General features: G+C 38.4%; 1 protein-coding gene across 2 annotated transcripts in view; it reads left to right on the top strand.

Annotated features, from left to right (window-relative positions):
• Positions 1-407: 407 nt before the first annotated feature.
• The window catches only part of HTT (huntingtin), an 85,625-nt gene continuing 61,140 nt past the window's right edge, over positions 408-24,892 (top strand). Inside the window, exons 1-18 of one of the 2 annotated variants that reach the window (XM_035547341.2) lie at positions 408-645; positions 6,183-6,266; positions 6,727-6,847; positions 10,333-10,392; positions 11,433-11,512; positions 11,935-12,073; positions 12,305-12,446; positions 13,895-14,073; positions 14,559-14,763; positions 15,598-15,645; positions 18,815-18,895; positions 19,311-19,675; positions 21,485-21,608; positions 21,891-22,009; positions 22,942-23,053; positions 23,428-23,568; positions 24,322-24,480; positions 24,569-24,666. In XM_035547341.2, coding sequence (XP_035403234.1) covers positions 545-645; positions 6,183-6,266; positions 6,727-6,847; positions 10,333-10,392; positions 11,433-11,512; positions 11,935-12,073; positions 12,305-12,446; positions 13,895-14,073; positions 14,559-14,763; positions 15,598-15,645; positions 18,815-18,895; positions 19,311-19,675; positions 21,485-21,608; positions 21,891-22,009; positions 22,942-23,053; positions 23,428-23,568; positions 24,322-24,480; positions 24,569-24,666 — 2,358 coding nt within the window. In that variant the 5' untranslated portion in view covers positions 408-544. Of the gene's footprint in view, positions 646-6,182; positions 6,267-6,726; positions 6,848-10,332; positions 10,393-11,432; positions 11,513-11,934; positions 12,074-12,304; positions 12,447-13,894; positions 14,074-14,558; positions 14,764-15,597; positions 15,646-18,814; positions 18,896-19,310; positions 19,820-21,484; positions 21,609-21,890; positions 22,010-22,941; positions 23,054-23,427; positions 23,569-24,321; positions 24,481-24,568; positions 24,667-24,892 lie in introns of both variants that reach the window. The other variant, XM_035547340.2, reaches the window with a different exon arrangement.

Below are 24,892 nucleotides of genomic sequence, written 5' to 3'. Positions count from 1 at the left end.
TTCCCCTCTGCGGGGGTACTGAGCTATAAGTGAAGGGCCGGGAGCCTTGGCAAGCGCCTCGCCATACGGGGCTCGCTGTGAGGGGTACGCATTAGCCACGCTCGTGTGAAGGGGTTGGGCTTTGCTTGGGGCTCCTGAGGCGATTTTAAGAGGGCGGGCGCTACGACCCAGCACCCGGGGGGCGCTCCCGCCTTCAGCCGGAGGGGGCGGATCCCTCCTTCCGATTGGACGTAGCGCCTGTCGCTCTTCCTGCTTCCCGGCTCCTCATTTGACCACAGATTAGGAAGGGGGGACTCTGCGCCTGCGCACGACCCACCGCGAGCTTAGAAAAGCCTCGCCCCGAGGCGGGCGGGGCAAGCCGGGCAGAGCGGGGCGGGGGGCGTGGCGTCGGCGCGGGGGCTGACGGGACGGCGCCAAGATGGCGGCGGGGCGACGAGCGCGGCCCCCTGCGGCGGCGGCGGCCGCCTGAGTCAGCGCGGCCCGGGCTGAGGCGGGGGACGGGGGGCGAAGGCAGGCGGGCACCGCCGGGCGCCCCTCGGGGGCCATGGCCACGATGGAGAAGCTGATGAAGGCCTTCGAGTCGCTGCGCTCCTTCCAGCAGCAGCAGGGGCCGGCCGCCATCCCTGAGGAGCCGCTGCAGAGACCGTGAGTGACCGGCACCGGGCGGCGGGACGGGTTCTGAGGCGGTCCCGGCGGTGTCCGGGATCCTGCCACGGTCCCAGGGCCGCGTGGCAGCTGGGAGGGTCCCCGCAGGGGCAGCCGCGGCTGGAGGCTGGCCCCTGGGACTTCTCTGCTTCGCCTCCGGGCTGCTGGAAACTTTGTGGGGAACCGGGGAGTTGCAACAGGCCGGGCGGTGGGCGGGAGGTGCACGGCTGCGGTGTGGGCTTCGTGGTTCTGGAAAGAAAAAAGCGTCGCTTCCATATAACGTGCTGCTGGGGGAGAAGGGAGAAAAGTCCGAAGTGTAACTTAAAGTCTAGGTCTTATCCGCTCTGTGCTGTTGATCTTTGTGACAAACTTCATCTAAAGTCTCATGCTGTGACTTCTTGCGCTGACACCTAAGAGGAGGTACTTTAAATACTGGTGGTATCCTTTTGTGTCCTTAAATGTCAGGGGTGAATGCACTGAAGAGGTTTCGGCTTCTGTCCGTGGGATATTCAGGTGTCTGACCAGCAAACGAGGGCGAGGAGCTGTTCAGTGCCCCAGTGCTGCCTGTTGGGTTTGCTCTCTCTAAAAATAACCCTTATTGAGCAGGTGGAAAGGCACTAGGACTTGCACTGGGTGAATACGTGAGTCACATTATTGCTGTTTCTCCAGACATCAGGGAGACAGGAGAAACAGAAGGGCTGAGGAGCAGGTAACTTCTCAGTTGGCAGTTTCAGGCTGCTTTGGCAGAGATGACAAGCGGTGGAGCTGGGCTCTCGGCCACCTGCTCCCACAGTACATTTTGATACGGATGCCAACTAAATTATCATGGTTCATTCTGTTTGGGGACTCTTGTCTCAAACAGTTTCAATGCGTGGTTGATGCTTTGGGGGCATAATAGGTGAAGAACCTGATGTCCTTTGTGATCTAATTGGTTTTAGTTGCCTTACTGTTTTGCAAGGACGAATTGTTCTGTTCTGTGCATTTTTGTGTTACTGTTTCATGTGACATGAAGGATGGGTAGACAGCTATTTCTAATCTTTCCTATATGTAGCAGAAAAATCTATCTAAAAAGTTCCTGATGGGATAGCTCATCTTATTTCAAAAGAAAGGCTTGAAAATTATTTGTGATGCTTGCTGAGGGATGTTATGGGTGGTTTGGGGGGGGGGGTCTGCATTTAGACATACTATGTTCAAAGAACTAACAAATCAGGCTTGTAATTGCCCTAGTTGACTTTGTGTTGTGTTTAAAAATAGGCTGGATGTTTTCAGAAAGCTGATAGCATGGCATGCCCCTAGGAGCTTTACGAATTCACTAACAGCACTAAGCTTCGTGAAAGGATGTTGTGGCAGTCTCTGGTGAAATTTCCGAAACTGTTAGTGTATTACCAGGTGACATCTCGAGTATAACTCATGGTATTATTTGCATTTGCTGTCCAATGAACTAGAAAACACACGCCTATGTGTTTTCGTTGTGTCTGGGGAGAGGTGTTCATCTTAATTGTGGTTCCACGCAAATAGCACTTAAATATTTTTGTAATTCTGTGTGGTAACTTCCTATCCTTGTTTGCTGTAGTAAAACAGATGCTACCTTACCTGCCAGTAATGGGAGAATAAAGGTATTGGTGAGTTTTGCAGTATAAATGCTGCTGGTTTGCCATTTATTTGTTTAATTAGGTATCTATTTGGCATTGTCCATTAGATGAAAGCTGTCTTGTTGCATAAGTTAGATAAATGAGACGCTGTCATTCCTTGAAGTATCGAGTAATATTATTACACGTATTGTTAAGACTTCTTTTGTTGGACCTTTTTATGCTATACAGTGAAAGTAAACCTGAGTACCCATCTCTACTTCCTATTCTCTTTTTTTAATACCTTAAATTATGACAACATAATATTACCTCTACATGACTTAAGAAATATAACGACGAAGGTAACGACTTCATAGATCTTGATAAAAGTAATATCCTGGTTTTACTTTTATTATTAAAATATTGATTGAATTCAGGCTTTTACCAAGAACTTAAGAGTTTTTTCTGTTTTGAGAGATTTCATAAGCAGAAATCATGCATTAAGCTTTTATTATATGCTACAGACATACGTCAGTTTCTGGTCCCTTCTTATCTCCTCTTGATGTTTTTTTTTTCCCTTCTGTGAAAATTTAGGTTGTGCTCTGTCATTGTTTTGTTTCTATAAGGTTCTGCTGAGGCACCTTATTGTCTCTCATATCTACTTTCATTTTTTCCAGACTCTTAAATTTTGGTTGGAGTTGGGTTGTTCGTTTTGTTTTGGATTGCAGAGCTCACACTAACTTGAAAATTCGATCAGTATGATGTAGAAATTAAGAGTTTACTTGGTGAAACCAAAGAGCAGATGGACTGTCAAACCACATCCTATATTTTATTCATTTTTACTTCTTGTCACTGAGCTGAGTGGAATGAAGTGCTAATGTTTCTTCCCAGGGAGTATCTGGCTTTTGATTTGACTGTTCCAAAGGTGGTTCTTCACCTTTCTTCACCTTTTCTCCTGTTAACTTGCTCTAATAGTTAATTATTAGAGTTGCTGTACGTTGAAATCGGAAATAGGTCACAGTTTCAATTTTGTTTTATTTGGCTCTAACCATTAACTTTGCAGTAAAAAGTGCTGCAAGAGCCCAAGAACTCTCCAGCAACGGGTATTTTTCAGTCCTCACTGATTTTTTTTTTCCGGATTTTTGTTTGAGTGAAGCTATAGACATAGGTAGGTTTATCAGCTCTGTCTGTAGCCGTATCTTGAGTTTTCTGCCGAACTGAAGACTGAACCGCACAGATAATACCTGTTGACCTGCTTCCTGGATGGGTTTTTGGAGTTACCATTCCTGAGGGGTCAGCTCCTGTTCTAGTCTGTCCGACAGTCTGTCATTGGCTCTGTTACCACGTGTTTGAATCATATGTCAGACTTCAGCTTTACTGGTTTATTTTTTGACCCACTGATAGTTCTGTATGCTAATAGAATTTTGAATTTTCCCAATACTTTTCTCAAGGGTAATGTCAAGCTGTTTGGCTTGGCCTTTTTTTAATAGTGGTTCAGCATTAATGCTTCTGTCGTCTATTTACACATCCTTAATTCCAAAGCTTTAAAAAAAATCAGCATCAGAGAGTTGGATCTCTTCATAGGCAGCTCATCTCAGGCTTGGAGTGCAGAATTATCAGGACTTGCTGTTTTTTTCTTACATTATTTGTTAATCTTCTTGGCTAGAGGCTGCCCATAGAAGCGTGCAGAAGATTAAACTCCCGTGGTGAGATGAGGCTCTCTTGTAGATACCTGCTGCTGCAATATCTCCTGCCTTCTGTTATTCTGGAAACATGAAGTGATGTCTGACCTTACACAAGAGGCTTGCTGCCTCGGCTCTCTCCGAAGAAATGTGTGATGCTGTTGAGCCCCCCGGGCACAGTAGGTTGCCTGAGGTCTTCATAATAAGTCTGAATACATTTTTTTAAAGCAAAAAAATAAAACCACATTCCATCTCCAGGGACAGAAAATATCATTGTGTTATCTTTCTCCCTCTGTAGACATAGAAAATGTGTGCATGCATGCGACATACATTGTGCGTTTGTCTTCCACCTTTTCTTTTACTCCTTTGGAAGCTGATTTTAAGGAAGGCGAGAAACCAAATGGCAGAGGAAGGATTCTGTACAGCAAACACAGCCGAATGCTTTTCCTTCTTTTCCTTTTAATAGTGACTGACAGTTATTCTTCGCCTCTGGTTTCTTTTCTTTCAATTTAAATGGTAACATCTTCTTGACTATAAGCACTCCTGAGTTTTCACTTCACATTTTCTGTATTCAAGCCGTTTAAAAAAAATTATCTTAATTTTCTTGAGTTACTTATTTTATTATTCAGTGTTGGGAGAGCTCTTTGTTTACAGAAATCTGCCAAAGAGATTGATCTGTGCTGCTCTGTGTGCTATTGAACACTGCTGCCTGCCTTGCCCAGGGCTGTATTAGCTGAAGAATAGATCCTCTTTGAGGAGCACTGAAGCTTACCTAAACAACATACTGTCAAATGTCTAATAGAAAATAGTTGTGGGTTGTTTTTTTTTTAGAACTATTCCTTGAATTTTGGAAAGGGAAGGTATTTCTGGAGTGAGGTGAGAGGATCTCTGGGTGAAGAACTGAAATGTTGGGAGGAAACAACCCCCACTTTCAGTATGACAAGGGAAGGGACAGGCCTGTTATTTCAAAACCTCTGGTAGTGTTTGAGCAGAAGGTCTTAATTATTACAGCTTAATTCTTCAGAATTTTGGTCTAACAGTGTATTTCCAGTTACTTTAATGTGGTTATTGGCTAATTACTGTTGGTCCTTAATGCTGTGTTAAGCTCTGGTATTGTAGCTCAAGGCTACAGTAATGATCAATGATCATTTTCCAACTTCTAATTTAGAAACACTTGTTTGCTATTTGATAGTTTTGCTATTGTTTTGCTAAGACAGTTAAATATTAAGCATAGAGAAGATTATTTTTCACTTGGAAACCAAAAGCAAAGAGCAGCTCTGTGAATCTGAGGGAAGAAGCAGGAGCCTCCTTGTCGGGACACATGAGAGGTGTTCCTCAGCTCCTGGCTTGCTACTAGTGAATTATTTAAAAGTAACTTCTGTTTTGCTAGGAGTGATTCTGTGTCAATGGAGCTGAAAGTAGGAGACAGTGCGTATGAGGAAATAAAATGTCACAGGCTCAGTGCTTTTTTCCAGCTCGTTTATTGGCAAGGTTGGGGGTGGAGCAGGGAAGAAGCTTCTGTTCTCGACACAGGCATAAAGGAGCTTAGAGCAGGTGAAAGTGGACACTGAAGTTTTCCCAATTGTAAGCTTTACAGACTGGGCTTTGCGTCAATTGTGGATCTACATTCTTTCATTCTGTGACTTCTGTTCTTTGTTTTACACTTAATTGCTGCAAGTTAACTAAGCTCATCCTTGCCTGGCCTATGCTAAGTGTTACTATAGGGACATCATTTTTGATAGGTGTAGGCTGTGCGTGGAGCTTTGCTATTTTGACAATTAAAAAACCATTTGGAGGAATACAGTATATGACAGGATTGTATTAGCATCCTTTAATTCAGATGGAAAATGATTTAATACAACTTCTTACTTTTCAAGAAGTCATCAGACAAAAAGTTGATGTTGAAAAAGATCTTTTTTCAATATGGTATTTTTAAGTCTGCAATACTTGTTCTCCTTGCTTATTTTCCCCAACCTTTTTCATTCTGAGTTTGTTTGTTCTATCAGTTACAGGATTAATATGATAATCCTACTTAAAAGGCTTATGTTTTTTCTAAGTTTGTATCCTTCCCTTTGCTTGTGTGCCTGCATGCTCTCAGCAGCAGTTAGTATGCAAAGTCCTGGGATTACAGATAATTGGTATATGGATATTTATATCGTGCCCAGAGAAGTGGTTTCTTTTTTTTTGTGTGTGTGATTATTATAAATACACTTGCTAGAGTAGTGTCTATAGTTACCGCTCAGTTTTCAAGTCTTATCTCAGATTTATTTGCATTGTTTCATTTTAGAAAGAAAGAGCTTTCAACTACCAAGAAAGATAGAGTGAATCATTGCCTGACAATATGTGAAAACATCGTTGCTCAGTCTTTAAGGTAAGACAATGTTTATTTTTAATTTAATGCGTTAATACGATTTGTTGCATTAATATGAATAGCTTCTTCACGGTGTTAGATACTTGGAGGCTTCCTGATAATTGCTGATTTTAAACATTCATCTTCAGTCTAAGACTGAAATGATAAAATGTTTGGTTGTGTTTTTTTTAACTAAGCCAAAATCTAAGAAGTAATTTTCTTTAAGCATTGGTAGAGTAGGTATTATCCTTCTACTTCAGACAGAGAAACTGAGGCACAGAGGTCAAATACCTTTGCCAGATTATGTAGTAAAGATCAGGTAAATGATTTCCCAACTCCTAAGGAAGTGCTTATTTGCTGGATCTTTTCTCCTCTTGTATAACTGTGTGTATGTTGTTGGATTCTGAAACCCCATCAGAAGTAGCTTTCATGTTTGCTTTTTCTAGTGCCCATTGTAATTTTCTTATGTTTGTTTGTTTAGAAATTCTCCAGAATTTCAGAAACTGCTGGGGATTGCTATGGAAGTCTTTCTCCTCTGCAGTGAGGATGCAGAATCTGATGTCCGGATGGTTGCTGATGAATGCCTTAATAAAGTTATTAAAGTAAGAACTTTTATCTATTGTCTTACCAGATTTGACCTCTTCTTGATGCAGCATCCTGTATGAATTCACACTTAACACTCTTTTAGTTGCCTTTTGTTCTTGATAATGTCTTGTAATGCAAGAGGTCAAGTAAGCTTTAGGAAATTGTGTGTCCTCTAAGGTGAGTTGCACAGGGGGATGTACAATTTATATCAGATAAGGGTATTTTAACCTGTCTGTTGTAGTTCATTGTTCTGTTTTTTACTTCAGTCATTCATTAACTTCGTTCTGTTTAAGTCAGTCAAACAAGAATATGGGCTTTTCTAACATCGTTTTGTGGTATGGGAAGAATACTCTTTTATTCTGTAAACAAGAAGTTACTTAACATGTAGGAAAGGTAAAGAATATTATTAAAAAGCTGTCTATAAGATGTAATGTCTCTTCATTCCAGACGATTGGCGTGTTGTAATTCTGGTAGTGATTTGCTGAGACTTGGCAGAGAAGTTTGTAGGCATAATTAGGATAAATGCAGTGTTCTGGAGGCTGTTATTACCTTACTGTGATCCCGAATGAAGGGCTTGCTGGAGACAGCAGGCGGATTTTGATAGGTCAGGCAAGGTCTAAATTTGAGTTCAACAAATCACAAAATGAACCTTTTGAATAACTGATGTAAGCTGCTGCTTCCATAATGGGTTTACCTTCATCTGTCCTTACTTTTTTTCCCCCGTTTTCTGTAATGCTTGAATTACGTAATGTATCTGCATAATTAATCTAACTGATATGAAACTTTAAGTACTTTATGAATGTGCGGAAACTAGTTTTCTTCAGCGTGTAGGGGGTTTGCTTTAGAAGCAAGCAAATAAATCCCTATTTCTGTAGGGATTTCTCTAAGTTACATTCTGTTGTTTGATATCTGTATGAATTAATAGTATGGAGAAAATTTGTTGATTAGATGCTCTGAAACTGTCTCAAAGAATGCAAGCTTCCTTCCATCTGTGAAACTGTTCTGTAGGCTTGGTGTAAAGCTTATCTCTTAGGTTCACCTGTCTATTTAATACTGTTACTGCTTTCTGGCATATTTTAAGTTAACTTGAAAAACTTAAATTTTTTTGAATCCTTGTGTGGTAGATGGTTTTCTTGTAAAGATAAAGGTGATTTTCAAATGACAGTCTCCCATCAGTCATCAAGCTTGCAATTCGGTCACAGCTGTGAAATGTTGATAGTTGTGATATTCCAACCACACGGATTTATCAGACTGTTACTGAAGCTGGTCACAGTTTGTATTTTGTTTCCATTTTTATGCTCTGTGGTAGCAACTTAGTCTTTAAGCAGACCTGTTTGGTAGTTAAATGCAGAGGGGAAAAAAAGACATGCAGTTTTGTTTTCAGGTTGTTCAAGGAGCAGTGATGCTTGTGATAAATGGGGTAGAGGCATCAGGCCCTTAACCTTGCATATTAGTTAATGTTCAGCTTTTTGGGACTTCAGGCAATTTAGGGGCTACTTCTGTTTGCTAGAAAGATGTTTCATATTTTCTCTTTTGAAATAAGAATCTAGATGTTATTTGTGAAACCATGTCTGGATTCCATATTCATTAGTGCAATTAAAACACTAATGTTTCTGTATAGACAAGGCTTTAAACTGAAATGACAAATTTAGTTAAACCTCTGTGGGTGGTTTTTGAATACTGCTCCACTTACCTGTCAGAACCTCACAGAGAGCATAAATGGCTTAAAGTTTAAATAGATTTGGTGAAACCTTTATATAAAAGAAAAAAAAAAAAAGGAAGTTGGGAATTACCCATGCAAATACCACTTGCTGGTATTTGTAAGTGAGTTGTTACTGAAGTAATCTCGTTTTTGAAGTTGAGCTACAACGCTGTTGTAGTGCTGCCTGACCTAACGACACTGGTGGGACTCTTCTTGCGGGTTGTAGTACAGTTGGTCTCAGAAATTAGGATTTATTAGCTGTATTAATTTACAATTGACTGTGCTTATGTTTTTTTCGGACTAGGATGAATTTTTAGGTTCTGTCCTGCTAAAAATATAAGTAAACAAACAAACAAAAGTACTAAAGTTGCTCCAGCTGAGTGTGGTATAAGGACAAGTAATGCTTGAAGCCATAATAGTAGCTGGTGCTTTTTTTGTGTGTGTGTTGATTGATATCCTTACACACAGAGGCAGTGACCTTCGTGAAAACTTAATTTTTTACAGAAGTGAAATGTGTCCTTACCTGGTATAGTCTAGGCATTTGCAGTTAATAGTTGGGGTGCTTATAACAGTTTAGAGATGCAAGCAAGATAAGACTTTCTGGGAAGGTAATATTTTGTTATGATGACTGGTATAATTGGGGGCATACAGTTATTGGGCATACAATAAGGAAATTGTGCTCTGGAGGAGTCACAGGCTCTTCGCTGACCGTGCATAAGCAGTTGTGGCCTCCACATGAGCACGTGCCATGTAAGACTTTGTAGTTGTCATGAGTAATCCTGTGAAGATGTGAGCTTACTGGTTGATGGTCAAGAAGGCAGATAGGAAGCTAGAAATTACTGAATAATTGTGCGAAGAATAAAGAATGGAATATAAAACATTAAAGGACTGTATAAATTCATAAGCTAGATACTTGCATATTGCATGAAGTTCTTGTTTCAGCTGAAGGAGTTGTGCCACTATTCATGAACATTTCTACCACGTGCTAGGAAAAAAACAAATGGAAGAGAAGGCGTGATCATACGTATACAGAATGCTCTGTAGGAAAGGATTATATGTTGTGGAACTATTTCCTTTTTTTCCCCTTCTGCCATTGGAAAGGTGGAGGTAGAATGATTGAGCTGAACAGAAAATTAGTACTTCTCAGTGCTTACTTTCATTCATGTTCTCTAATTCTTAATTGGATTACAAGCTTAGAGCAAACTAAAATGCATGCTCTGGCACGCTCTGTGTGATTAGATCCTGGAACATGATACTGCTGGTGTCCAAAACACCTCATGGTAACAAATGGATGCTGAAAATAGGCTAATTTGTCAAAGAAGGGGTTTTCAAGGGCTGCTAAAGGTAATGGTACAAATACAGCCTCAGCTTGAGAAATACCTGAAAGTAGGCTGCTTGAAAGTGGGGGTGTCTAGCAGGGGATAGCTCTCGCTGCTTGTGGGTACTATGATTTTGTTTTAATAGTCTATTCCTGGGTATTTATTACTGGCTGTTGCCAGCAGGCACATTAAGTTGCCTGTAACCGTGGTCTGATGCCACATGGCCTCTTCTAGGCAGATGGGACAAGTAGCTAATGTCAACTGCAAATACCTTAGTGTTTGGAATTGTCCATGTTTCTGTTTTGTCTTTGTGTAAAACATAAAGGCATCTCCTGTCTTCTGATTAGCTTTTTCCTTCTATGCATCATATGTAGAGGCAGTTAGATAGCTCTACACTTTTTTTTTTTATTGCAAGTGCAACTTTGTACCTTTAAAGTCCCTCCAGTCTGATACAATATATTCATGATACATTTTATTGCAGGTTTTGATGGATTCCAGTCTCCCTAGGTTACAATTAGAACTGTATAAAGAGATTAAAAAGGTGAGTTTACCTTGCTTTTGTCTTTCTGAAATATAGTATTTAATAAGTGTCGTAGTATATTGGAATGCGGCATTCATGAAAATGGTGGTGGTTTCTTTAAGGTCAAAGTCAAAGCTTACAGAATTTGGTTCTTGCATCAGTTAGATCACTTTGTTATGTCAAAATCTGTTAACGTTGCTCTGAATTTGAAAACGCCCAATTTGTAATTCAGATGCAGTTGTGTTTTTTTTAGTTGTGTGTATGCTATGCTAACAGTGGCACCATGAACCTTTGACACGCTAGCTGAGGAAAATAAGAAAAAAGTTTCTAAACACCTCAGTTCAGTTTTCAGGGAGGCTTGATTTGAGAAGTATTTTGGTTAGGATCAAGCTAAGTAAAGTATTCAATTTATCCAAGTAGGGAGATTAGAGAAAATGACACCTATAAACTTCCATAATTTTCCACATTCCAACAATATTGAGGAGCTTTACTATATCTTCAGACACTGGGTCTAAACACGCTCTAGCTCAGGTCATGTGCGTTATTGAAGATGTCAATACAGACTAATAGTTACTAAATTCAGAATGCAAGCCATTAAGAAATGATGTAGGTTGCTATATGGAATTTTTTGCTGTTCACTGGAGCTGAAGGTTATTTACTTGCATATTTCCAGTGCTGTCAATTTTATGCTGCATTTGTATTTCTGCAAGTGTTCCAGAGATTTTAGACTCTCATATCATCAGTGTCTCTTTGTTAGCTGATGACTGTCTCTGTGGTATTTTAAGCTGATTTCAGCAGAGTGGAGATCTCAGACATTTCCTTCTGTTTCTTGATGTTCTCTCTTACTCATTTTGGGTCACTTGGAAAATTCCTAATACCAGCTAGAAAAATAAAGACAGTTGTGGATCTGACTTTCCTTCCCTTTAGCTAGAAAAATTTTAAGGCTTCCAGATACCTTGTTTTTTATCTAAATAAAATTGTATAAGATTTAAGCAATTGTAGACATTATATTAGGGAATGGTTTTGCTTTATGAAATGTAACAGTTGCATGCTCTATTTAGAATGGTGCTTCCCGAAGTCTACGTGCTGCACTCTGGAGATTTGCTGAGCTTGCTCATCTAGTTCGGCCTCAAAAATGCAGGTAAATTCATCCTAGTAGTGAGCTTTCCAATGAACATTTACCAAAATACAGATGCTAACAAAATTGTAGTGTTCTCAAATTTTAAATATTCTTCTCGCCCTCCCCCCAATTATATTCTTGTCATGTTGTCTCTGAATTAGCTTTGAGTAGCTAATTTTCTTTTAGCAGAATTTTAGTTCTGTGTTGTACATAACTGTGAGAAGGGGAAGAAGGCTTGTGAAGACGTGGAGTTTTTTCATGTATTCTTTTAAATTCTTAATGTCTGCTAATTGTATTCACCTTGTTTTTCTATGTTATATGTAGCTAATGGAAATATTTTGTATGATTTAGTCGTTCTAAGAATTTGTGTATGAATTAAAAAAGGTTTTGGTGGGTACAGTTGTTCTTACCTCAAATTAATGTTTCTCCTTTGTCATACTTAGGCCATACTTAGTGAACCTTTTGCCCTGTTTAACACGAATAAGTAAGAGACCTGAAGAATCAGTACAAGAAACACTAGCTGCAGCAATACCAAAAATCATGGCAGCATTTGGCAATTTTGCAAACGACAATGAGATTAAGGTATCTTTAACCTAGTAGTACTCCCTGTTATATCTCAAAGCATGGTTAAACTACCACTATTATCAATCACGTTGCAGAAAGCAGTATTATAGCTGCATTTATGAATTAAGGCAAAAGTTGTCTTTGCTTGATGTAATGCTTGGAATAGATGAAAAAGACATTTGACTTCTTAACTTTTAATGAGAAAGAAAAAGAGAGAAAAGTGAATTAAGTAACATATCTTGTTTTTAGGTTTTATTGAAGGCTTTCATAGCTAATCTCAAATCCAGTTCCCCTACTATCCGTCGAACTGCGGCAGGATCAGCAGTAAGCATCTGTCAACATTCACGAAGAATGCAGTATTTTTATGCCTGGTTATTGAATGTACTTTTAGGTAAGATTCAGAGGAAAAAATAAATTTGCTTCAGGTGTAAGTAATATGAATTTCATTTCTCATGTAAGATGCTAAATATGTGAATGGTTTTCAGGCAAAGAAGGGACACTTAGTCTATCAGTTGTTCTGCTTGTGCTAGCTTTATTTTGTGTAGTTAGGTGATATAGATACTAATGTTATTTGTATCTCGTGCGTTTGGGAATGTTAATTCAGTTATGTTGAAAAGAAACAGCCAAAGCTAAGGAAGCAAGTAGCCTATTGGAAAAATGAGGAAGTCTAGGCATTCTTCTGCAAGACCTTGCTCAGGAGTCTGTGAAGGCTTTTACTGTTCAGCAGCCTGGTTGTTAGTGCAGAGGGTCTGAGGTGGAGGATATGGCTGTTCTTAGTGTCGTGATCATGTACCCTGTAGCCTCCTAAAGAAGAGGTACCAAGTTGATTCTTTTCTTGAAAACCTAACTTGAGTACTATAAGTATTTAATTCTACTAAAAGTTTTTTTTTTTTTTTGCTTTAAAAGCACACAAATTCATGTGAGGTAGTTGCTTCCATATTCCTTTATCTGGGAAGTTTTTGCAATCTTTAGGGAGATCTGCAGCTGATGAAACACCTGAATCGTAGTGGAAACTTTTGTCTCAGTTGTGGTACTGTGCAAGGGTTCTTTCATATGTAGACTATATTGCAAATGGAGAGGGAAGGAAGACAGGCAGATGTGTGAAGTATTACCCTGTTAGCCTTGCTTCTTAAAAGAAGAGGTGAAAAATGCAAATGTCACGTCCATGTAGTGACTTCTCTCATTCTGACTTGAGAATGGTGTATTACTTTCTCAGTCCTCGTTTCTCTGTGCGCACATTGTCCTTTCCTGCCTCAAAGGTGCTGTTTTGTAATGTCCTAGCAATGGTACTGAATTTAGACAGTAGTATTAATAGGAACATAACTTATATTAATTTGTGTATTTTGAATTTGCTTCTTTGATTAGTGGGTAAATATATTGAGCAAGATTTCCAGTTGAAGGAGGCAGCAAAAGTATAAATGTTATTCATTAGGACAGTAGTATGTGTTCTGGAGGGGGGAGTTATGCTGGGCCTGAATTGAATAGCCAAGTGGAGGGAGGAAGTTACTCAGTAAGAGCCTCAGGGATTATTTAAAAAATGAAACACAGTTGTGCTGTTATTAAACAGAAGAGGTAGGAAATAGGAGAAGGGAGCCAGGGTCCTCCGATCATCCTCTCACATGACCTAAATCATTGCCAGGAGTGTTAAATAATACGTATGTTCAAGTGTTTCTACACTTAACATTCTTTAGTTGCTGCTAGATGGTGGTTTTTTGTTTGTTTTGTTTTTTAACAGAAACTATTATACTGACGACACAATTTGTGTAGTTACGTTTGTACATTTGTGGTGATATTTACCATTGTTAGTAAGCAGTTTGGCTTGTTCTGCTCTACCCCCAGGCTTGTTGGTTCCTGTAGATGATGATCATCCTACTCTTTTAATTTTGGGTGTTTTACTTACACTAAGGTATCTCATACCTTTATTGCAACAACAAGTAAAGGATACCAGCCTGAAAGGCAGTTTCGGTGTAACAAGGAAAGAAGCAGAGATTTCACCTTCACCAGATCAGCTTGTACAGGTAAAACACAAATACTAACCCTAACCTGAAGAGTACTATTTGGGCTATGAGGGGGAAAAAGTATTTCAAACAGTATGATGCAACACTAGTTTAGTGTAGAACTTTCTGGATTCTTTTCTCAAACTACTCTTCAACTTGGTAACTGATAGTTGGTCCAGTGGTTGGAATTCCTGATAAATAACTTTAATAACACGAAATCCCAGAAAAATGCTTGCTAGGTGTTCCTAAAGGAATTCATAAAAATTACTGCGTTCTTTGATGTGATTCCTCCTCCTGTAACAATAAGCAAACATAAGAGACTTCTACCAAGAAGGCAGTTAAATGGCTACATTGAGATGAGCTTTTCCTCTTGGTAAAGGATGATGATGATTAGATACAGCATATCTCAGTCATTTTGAATGCACCACTGAAGTTTAATGTGGTATATGAGAACAAAGGTAGTATGTTGCGTCTTCACAAGCTTACTCTAGTACTTTGTTTTTTAGGTTTATGAACTGACTCTGCATTACACTCAGCATCAGGACCACAACGTTGTGACCGGAGCTTTAGAATTATTACAGCAGCTCTTTAGAACACCACCACCTGAACTTCTCCATGCCCTGACCACTACAGGTGGCATTGCACAGGTCAGTGTATCCAAAGATGAATCCACCAGCAGGAACCGGAGTGGGAGCATAGTGGAGCTCATAGGTGAGCTATATTTTTGTTAATTTGTGTAAAAGGAAATGATTGCAGGCTCTAATTCCTTTTGGGTAGCATTAAGTATGAAGGATAAAATAAAAAGTGTAAAGGTATACATGGTATTTTTCCAGGTACAGGAAAAGATCCTCTCCCACTTCATTTTCCTTTAAGTGGGTGTACATTCATTCAGTATTGTGGAACCCCAGAGTATTTTGTTTTGTGTTGATGACTTTTTGTTTACACAGAGCAAGTTAACCATGGTGACTGATACTGTTCACAAAATGAATGTTCTCACCAAGCATCTGACCATTGTGATTCATAGAAAGCTGATCTAATCAGAATTTATATTAACGAAGAGCTCCGTGCTAAATACCAAAACCAGCATGAAATTAAAGCATGACTTAACTTTATCTATAACTTAAAATCAGCTATTAATGTTCCTGTTTGTGAAGTGCATGTTCTTAAAATTGTCTCTTAACTGCTACTTACCTGTTTCAAAAGAATCAGTCTGTGATTGGATTTTCTGTAAGGACTTCTGCATTGAACTAATGGATCATTATAGTATTGCTGCTCTTAGACATAATTCATTAGCCAGGAGCAATCATACCAGTGAAATTTAGAATACCGATTTTTTTAAAAGCAAACTTCACACAACTTGCACAGAAAATTAAAAAGTCATTTGGTGGCGAATGACCCAAAAAAACCCCCTTGAACTTCAAAAGCATCAAGTTTGCTATTTCTTCCTGGCATTTTTTTTCCCTTCCCATTTGAGGCTTTTAGAATTCCTTCGTGATTTCAGCAGCTCTGTCTTTGCCCTGATATGTTACTTTCTGTGATTTGCAGCTGGAGGGGGGTCTTCATGCAGCCCTGTTCTTGCAAGAAAGCATAAAGGTGATTATTTCCAAAATCAACCTTTTAATTGTGTTCTCCTCGGATTGCCTCCCTCCCTCCCTTCATTGTCTTGCTGAACTCTGGTCTTCATTCATAAATACCTTCCTGTTACCAGCTGAGCTTCATCACTGTAAATCTTAAAAGAATTCTGACGTGACTTCTGATATTGCAACCAGGATGTTCTAAAATTATTCGAAGCAGTATTGTTCTTATTTTTGCTGTAATGCACTGGCAAAATTATGCTGATGAGTATTGAGGCAATTTTCAGTTTTAAAGAGCATATTTCAAAATACTGTCTGAACAGGGCATTCCTCCTTTTAACAGTAATACTTAACTTTTAACATAACTCACTAAATAGTTAACCTTCCTGTTTTTGTGAGTCCTGTTTTCTTCCTCTTTCACAAATGCATGTGTATGTTTGCATGCTTTGATGTGATGCTTTTTGCTTATTTTTTATGCCCTGTCCTTGATGATCAGCATTATTAATTCTGTGTCTTACTGTGTATATTTAATTTCTTCAGTAAGTACCTCATTTGGCAGGATTTAAAAAAATAATAAAATTTACTCTGAAGTATTCTTTCCCAGTTTGTGCATGAAAGTACTTTGTATCTAGTTATATACTTTGCTTAAGTTATTTCACAAAAGAATCATTCTAGATACAGCTGGCAACAGATGACAAATCTGTTTTAGCTGAGGAAGATGTTACTACTGCAGTGGAACAATGTGTGAGAGTAGTGCAGTCAGTGCAAGCATACTAGGCAGAGAGATGTGCAATACTGTGAAAAGGAAAACCTCAAGGAAAGATAGCTTAAGACTCAATAGGATTATTCAGACTCAAAGGACTGCTGTAGCTCCTAGCTTACTCTTTTTTCCCAACTATGTCCTTCCATCTTTGTGTGCAAAGAATCTCATTATGCTTTATTGCTGTAGCAATATGCCTAAACATGAAATAGTGGGTAGAGCTGAATAAAATAAGAAATTATCACTGCATCAATAAGCACTAGTTTAAAAACAAAAGAGTGAATGAAAAGGTGCTCTGGAAGTAGGTACTGCTGCAGCATCCAAATGTGAGAGAATGCAACAAATCAGAATAACAATGCATATCACTTCTAAATGAAGAATGGTAAAATTATCACTTTGATGCTTAAAATTGTTAGTGGTCTTTAGTGGAGATTTAATAATAGTATAAATTCAATTAAAGTACTTGTTAAACACTAACCTTCCCTTCACTTTATGGGAAAACATGTATGGAGCCGTCAGTTTATATCTTCTTTCAAGATCATGATACAAAGACTATTTTGTGGCCTAAAAATGGTATAACTAAATTTGTGGAAATTTGTTCATGATTTTGAATTTTATGCAGGTTTAATCTCAAATTCTGAATTGTTCATTTCCTACTGCTCACCATTGAAGAAAGGAGGGAAAATTAAGCTTATTCCCAATTCCTACTCGAAGTAGTATTGCAGTCTCTTGGCATATAGAGCAGTATGCTTCAGTGGTTAGCCATGGGTGAAACTTCTCTAGCTATAACATTCTTTTTCTATGACCCTTATGTTAGAACTTGGATTTTCTATGTCTCTTCAATCATTTTGCTTCAGACCAACTTTAGTTTGGAGCAGCTGGCCTGTGCTAGTTTGTTTATTTCAGCTTCAGAAAATTATTTGCGAACAAGGCTGAAAGCTCATTCCTAAATAAAGGAATATGTTCTGCATCTTAATTGACTTTTGTTCCTCAAAACAGAGGAACAGTATTCTGTGGCTTGTTTTATAAACTTATGTAAATATTCAAAGCCTAATATGCCTACTAAGTGTTTTTCAGTGTCCTTCCTCTTCTTTCACTTACTTAAAGTTGATCAGCTGTGGAAAGTAGAATACCCCAGTTTGTTTCAGTGAAATAGACATAAATAGGGGAAAGAATAGAGAAAAATAAGCAATCTTTTCATGCATTTGGTTGGGAATTCTTATCCCAGTTTACTCACTCTTGTGGGAAAGTGTATTTCTCAATGAGCTGCTGTTATTTTATATAGCATATACACGGAAATGTGGTTACCTTTCTGCCTTACTTACAGGCTTGAATAGCATAAAACATACTTTTATGAAGGAGACAGTTTTACGGTGTTTTTTCTGCATATATATGAAGCAGTTATGATAGGGAAATGAATACAAAAGTCTGTTAATGCTTTTCTTCCAATGGTAACTTAAATGACGCATAAAAGAATTCACCTGGAGTTGTTAGAACACTGGTATCTTACGTGGTAAATCTTGGACTACCAGTGATGTTTAATCTAAAGTGCAAAACAGGCTTGCTGTCATGAATCCCTCTGTCTGAGCAAATGGCTTACGAGATCCAGAAGGATGGCCTTAATTATTTCCTCTTCTTTTCAGTATAGTTGTATCCTTGTTTTGCTCCCAGGCAGTGGGTATCTGCAGGTGTCTTTCTTTCTCCACTGCCTCTATTTTAAATAGGCATTAAACTGTGAGTAAGTGAACTCTTTTAAGATGACTGTGTTAAGTTATAAGTGATTCTCTTTCTTCCTGTGGCAAAAGCCTCCCTAAAAAGTTTTGCCTTAGTGGCACCTGGATCTTCATGTCTCTTGTCCATGGTTCATCACTCTTTTCCACTTACGTTGTCTTGTGCTTCTAGTCTGTGCTGCTCTTCCCCCCTAAGCATTTTCCTTTCTTGTACCATTGGAGTTCCAAGCCCCAAACTAAGAGTAGCCTTTACTTGATGACTTTCACAGCCTTAAGGAGAGAGAGGTTATTTTATTATTTGTGGTGCTTAATGTCCCTCCAAGTTGGGGGCAGACATGTGGATGCCTTAGTAATGGGACATACTTGAAGAAATTAGTGGGATTTTGGTCACAGTACACAAAAATAAACTGGAATGAATGAGGACGTAAGTTGTTTATTGAATGGTTATACCACTCAATAAAATTGCTTAACTGTGTGTCTTCGTTGCTGTTTCTTTCCTGACCAGATAGTGAGGGTCTGGATGTTTCTTCGTTTCTTTCTTTTCTTCCATCTGTTGCCTGCCATAGCTTTGAAAAGTTGTTTGGATAAACTTTTAAATGCAAAATTTATTTATTTTTAATAACTTCAACTGTTCAGCATTTCAAGTCAGCTTTAACTTTGGTAAACTGTAAGGCTTTTTCTTACATCACACTTACCAGGTAAAATACTTCTCGGTGAAGAAGAAGGTTTGGAAGATGATTCTGAAACCCGATCAGATGTCAGTGCTGCATCATTTGCAGGTACTTGGCTTTCCTTTTAGCAGTGCAATCAACCTATGTTACTTTACATTACAAAACCTTTATTTTTCTGACAGTACATAAGATACAGAAGTGTGTGTTATGGTGACAACAAAGTAGATGGGCACTCAAAGGATGTGATAGGAAAAAGTGAAACCTTAAATGCTCTTGGGTATAAAACTTAAGTAATGAAGTTGCCTATTTTTTTAAAAGGATCAGGCTGTCACTGGCATAGATGGATGGCATAAAGGTGAGGAAGTATTCTAAGAGATCTGACAGGTGATTGTTTCTTTACAGTAGTTTAACTGTTTAGTCATGAATTTTCCTTAGCCTGGTTTAATGTAGTATTTAAAGATGTGCATGTAAAGAGCGAAACACAAATTTAAGCATTTGGTTGACCTATAAATGTCTTTTGCAGCTTCTGTGAAGGGCGAGATTACCAGTGAACTAGCTTCTTCATCGGGTGTATCAACAGCTGGGTCAGCAGGGAGTTCAGCTGCTGATACTACTGGACACGATATCATTACTGAGCAGCCACGCTCTCAACATACGTTGCAGTCAGACTCTGTAGACCTGACGAGCTGTGATTTGACAAGTACAGCTACAGAAGGGGAAGATGATGATGTGCTTAGTCGAAGCTCCAGTCAGATCAGTGCTGTCCAGTCAGATCCCACTATGGACTTGAATGACGGTACACAGGCTTCCTCACCAATTAGTGATAGCTCTCAGACTACTACAGAAGGTCCAGACTCAGCTGTAACCCCTTCGGACAGTTCTGAAATTGTAAGTGTGCAACGGGCAGAGGGGGGATCCCCTTCAACTGAGGGGCCCGACATATCTCAGAGTTCTTCCATGGAGGGCCCAGACTTGGATTCCTCTCCTTATTCGTCTTCTACTTTTCCATCCTCAGCTAGTAACAATGGAAAGGTCAGCGGCTCACACCCCCATTGGAGAGCTTGACCCCTTTTAACACTTTCACTTGAGCAATAATTAAAAACTACAAGGCTCTAATCAGTCTATTCAAGTGGGTAGGTCATGTGAAGGCAAGCATCAACAGTTTGTCACTCATTGGAAGAATGCCAATATCAGAGGCTTGATATAAATACATCCTCTGAATAACGTATCCTTCAGTTTGTATAGATCCATTAATAATTCTTTGGGTGCAGAAGAACTAATGGAAGTGTTAAAGGGTGAACAGTCTTATTTGGAATGCTAGAGGAATACTTCTGAAACCTAACACTTCACATTGTCTTCTGCCCGTGCTTTTTCACTTGGCAGCACAACTCATTTTTGTTCTTTTTATTCCATCTTACAAATTGCTCCTATACTCAGCAAACATTGCATGATTTACTAATGTAACAGATACCTAATAAACATATGAAGTATGCGTATACAGTACAGCTATGAGATTTCTTTTAGGCAAGTATATCTTGAGGCAGTAATTTAAAAAAAAATAATAAAGGGAAAAAATTAATTCTGGAAGCCAGAGAAAATACATAAGGGGAAAAACTTAATATTTCATTTTTTTCCAAATATTGTTGAACTTTTGGCTGAAGTTGATAGTTTTAAAGAGTAATAGTCTTTTACAGAAAATAGTAAATGTACAGTTATGACAAGCAAATACACCTACAAATATGAAGATAGAGGAACTAAAGGAGTGATGGTAATTGCATTGTCTCTGAACAAAATGTAGACAGTGCAGAGGTCAAAGTGAGCAGACATTTAAAGGCAAGTTACAGAGATTAACAAGTGGTGCATATTGCAAATTCTTGTCACGCTGTTGCATGTGTCAAGTTTCATAATATTTATTAACTGTAATTACAAATAAAATTATTTTTTTCCCCTAACTGACAGGCTAAGTGGCATCCCCTTTATCCACATGCAGGCTTTTTAATGAAAGATTTCAAGGCACTTGCTTCAGTTATTCCCTGACTTGTATCATGTATTTCCTGATAAACTTAAGGTTTTTTTTACTGTCTTTTTTATGGTTACCAATTTTTAGTCTTTTATGGTTATTTTCCTCAAATATCTACTGTCTGTACGCTGTATTGGTCAAAATCAGGTCAAAATCCGTTCCATGTGTGTCCATTTCAGCACTGATTTAGAATGAAGGGATTAAAATGAGTTCAACCTCACTTGTCATTTTTAAAAATACTACGTGTTATGTTCTGTTTGATTTTTGTATATTCAAGACAAATGAGGTTATGGGAGAGGTTGACAGCAAGGGACAGGTTCGATTTGTGACAATAAAGCTGTTGGTTTTGATTTGTAACTAGCGAGATAATCTCCTTTGGAATAAGGAAGCATGGGGAGTTGTAGAGGAGGTATTGCACTACATGCTCAGCTTTCTCAGTGCTCACATCCAAGTTCATGGCTTAACTGGGAGACTGTCACATCCTGACTATGTCCTGTTGCGGCTCAAATGCTGGAGGAGGGAGGGAAGCTGCTTTGGGGCCTGCACGCAGCTGTACACTAATCTGTCAGGCTCACATTTGCTTTCAAAGTATTTCTAGATTACTAACACTGCATGTTTGAGCGTTATTACTGTGTGTTAAGCTAAGTTATTTTAAGTAGTGTCTTTGTACTCTGTAGGTTTTGGAGGGTGCTGAAGGACAATATTCTGGAATGCAAATTGGGCAGCTGCAAGATGAGGAAGATGAAGCTGCAAATATTCTCCAGGATGATTCATCAGAGTCTTTCAGAAATTCTTCTATGGGTATGTTGATAAATAAAGGAGGAAAAAAATACAGAACTGGTGACACCTTTAGGGCAGATGTTACAGGTGAATCTGCTATAATCTAAGAGACTGAAGACTTAAATGGGTGTGAAAAATAAATAACTAGATCGAAATGTAAAATAAATAATATATTTTAACACTTCTAATGAATAACTTGTTTTGATCACTGCTAATTATAAACATGAAAAATAAATTAAGTTCAATCTAAGTGCTTTTAATTTGCATCTAAAATGGTGTGTAATGAATTGCCTTCTTTTAAAGCTCTTCAGCAGCCTCACATGTTGAAAACCACGAGCCATAGTAGGCAGCCTTCTGATAGCAGTGTTGATAGATTTACATCAAAAGAAGATGCAGCAGATCCTGGTGATCATGAAAATAAGGTGAGAAGTGGTCACGGTGGTCTGGTTCAAAGTTTGAAACAATTAAGTTTTGTTTTTTTAAAAATCATTTGTGGACGTGTAAATTGGTGATAAGCATGGGTAGCATATATACATAGTGTACATGGTTGTAGGTCAAAATAACTAATGTTGACTAGTAAATCTGAGCTGTAACCTGAATCTCATTTAACATAAGGTGAATACACGAACTTTTGTACTGAATGCAATCACCAGCAAAACGAAAACAGATCAAATTTTTAAGCTGCTGAGAACACAAAGCCCTTTTGTCTGTGCGTTAACAGTGTACACTATTACCTGAAATATCTTTGCGCTGGTTGCTAGCTGTGTAGGTAACTTTCATCTCCTCAGGAGTTACTTATTCCTTTCTTACTCTTTGAGCCTCTCTTTCTGCAGAGGGGCTTATGCAGTTCAAATCACTGGCTAATCATTTCCTCTTGTGTTTGACTTTAGTACTGGACCTTATTCTGAGCTGGGGCAAGAGATGTTGGGTTTGTGGGAGACGGAAGTTAGATTAATTTGGGCTAAAAGTGCAGAACGTTGTCAGCCTTCTTTGAAAACAAGAATTAATTGCTTCTCATAGAAAGTTTCCAAAGATCACTGGTTGGTAACAAAAAGTAGTTTATCAGACTCCTCCTGATGTAAACAGCAAGTCTGGGTAGTTCAGAAAGTATACAGAATGATTGTTGCTTCTCTGATTAAAATTAAACCAGATTGAAACTTGATGCTGGAGACTTTACAAAACTTTCCAAAAACATTTTAAGACCTTCGTTTGGAGTATGTATTAAGCACACTTCATATTGAACCTCTGAAGTTTTGGGAATGTGCAGGATTTCTCAAATTTGTTATGCTTAATATTTTGTTTAAATTGAAGATTAATTTTTATTTATATAAGGCTTGTGATTTGCCTTCAATAGCCCTCCAGGATAAAAGGAGACATAGGTCACTATACCGATGGAAATTCTGCTCCTCTAGTGCACTGCGTTAGACTTCTGTCAGCCTCTTTTCTACTTACTGGGGAGAAAGGAGGTAAGCTTCTCTTTAACACTCATTGGTTCAAAGCTACAAAGTTGTAAATGTGATCAATTTACTCTGATTTTCTAAGATCATTTTATTAAAGAATTCTGGTTGCTTTTTTTTGACAGTTCTGTTTTAAATGATCACACCAGAGTACAGAGAAACTTAGTTAAATTTATGCAATTTTTGTGATGAATCCAGTTTTGAACCATTTGACATGTTACTGTCATCTTGTCAGATGCTCAATTGCACTTACCATTTGTAAACTCTTGTGAGATAAACCTCTAGGGCTATTGCACATTTGAACCCTTTTGTTGGGCCATATTTTTTCAGAGAGCTTTTAATACTTTAGGGAGCTTTTTAATATTTTATTTTCCTTTTCCCAGCTTTAGTTCCAGATAGAGATGTGAGAGTCAGTGTAAAAGCCCTGGCAGTCAGTTGTGTTGGAGCAGCCATTGCCCTTCACCCTGAGTCTTTCTTCAGCAAACTGTATAAAACACCTCTTGAAGCAATGGGAGAAGAGTATGGTATGTTGTAGTTCAAATCTTCCTTTTTAATAATGTCTTTGGGCTTCCAAATAAGTTAAGCAGCATTTACAGTGAAAACTCTTTAAATCCAGTTTAGTATTTGCAAACAAATATTGCACCAATTTACGTTAATACACTGTATGTGCTAGTGGTGTCAGTTACAGAGCCAGTGGAAATAATGTTATTGAATGTATTGTGTATGGTGATGATTTTGTTTATTTTTGCTAATAAGAGTTAAGCTTTAGTGGAAGAACTTTTATGTCTTCAGACAAGTAGTTGTTTTAGCACAATTGCTATATAGAAGTTGATTGTTTCCCTTATAGCTTCTTCTAATTTATTTCAGGCCGTTTTATAGCTGGTTTTGAAGGCATGTGGTTCATTCGTATGAATAATACAATATAATCTTATGAGTGATACAGTATAATCAACAGGGACCTGGAGAATTCAACTGGTTTGATGCTGATAGCAGCAAAGGGTGGAGTGTTGACCAAAACCTCTTCTTGGATTCACCAGAGCATTTTGTGTGCAATCACAATAAAACATTAGTGGTTTTATATGCAATTCTCAGTATGAATGGTGTGATTGTGTGTATTACATGGAAGAGATCTTTGTAAGGTAGAACAAAGAAAAACTGTGTGTGAATATGCTGCTGTTGATTTGTATGACCAGTACCTTCACTGAAACATTTTTAGGGATCAGGTAAGTCGAAGAGTAGTATCTTTAAAATAAAGTAGTTGCAACTTGTTTTCTTAGAGGAGCAGTATGTATCAGATATTCTGAACTACATTGACCATGGAGATCCCCAGATTAGAGGAGCTACTGCTATTCTCTGTGGAACAATCATCAACTCTATTTTACTTAAATCCCGCTTTGATGTGGAAAAATGGCTAATAAACATCAGAAGCTCAACAGGTAATGAAGATTTTTTAAGAGTCTCTCTTTTTCTTTCTGTGTCCAAAATTTTCTTTTGTTTCATTGTTCTAAATTCCTTTTTTGTTAGGAAATCTCTTTTCCTTGGTAGACTGCATACCTCTGTTACAGAAAACGCTGAAAGACGAGTCCTCTGTAACATGCAAACTGGCTTGTACAGCTGTGAGGGTAAGCAGAAGTAATAATTTACTTGCACCACCAGAGATCACAGCGGCATTATTCATTGTCTAGGATCCACTCCGTATAAATATGGAGCACGAAAGACTTTTTCCCCGAGAAAGTTTATTGTGAAGTACAGAGATTCAGGCACAGAAATGTTGAACAAACAAATGGAAGATAATTATATTGGTTAGATCATGTAGCAGTATAATATAAAGATGATATTTTCAGTCAT

The sequence above is a fragment of the Cygnus atratus genome, chromosome 4 (genome assembly GCF_013377495.2).
Source record: "Cygnus atratus isolate AKBS03 ecotype Queensland, Australia chromosome 4, CAtr_DNAZoo_HiC_assembly, whole genome shotgun sequence".
In the NCBI taxonomy this organism is placed as follows: Eukaryota; Metazoa; Chordata; class Aves; order Anseriformes; family Anatidae; genus Cygnus; species Cygnus atratus.
The sequence above is the reverse complement of the archived record's forward strand: the minus strand, read 5'-3'. Positions and strand labels throughout refer to the sequence as shown.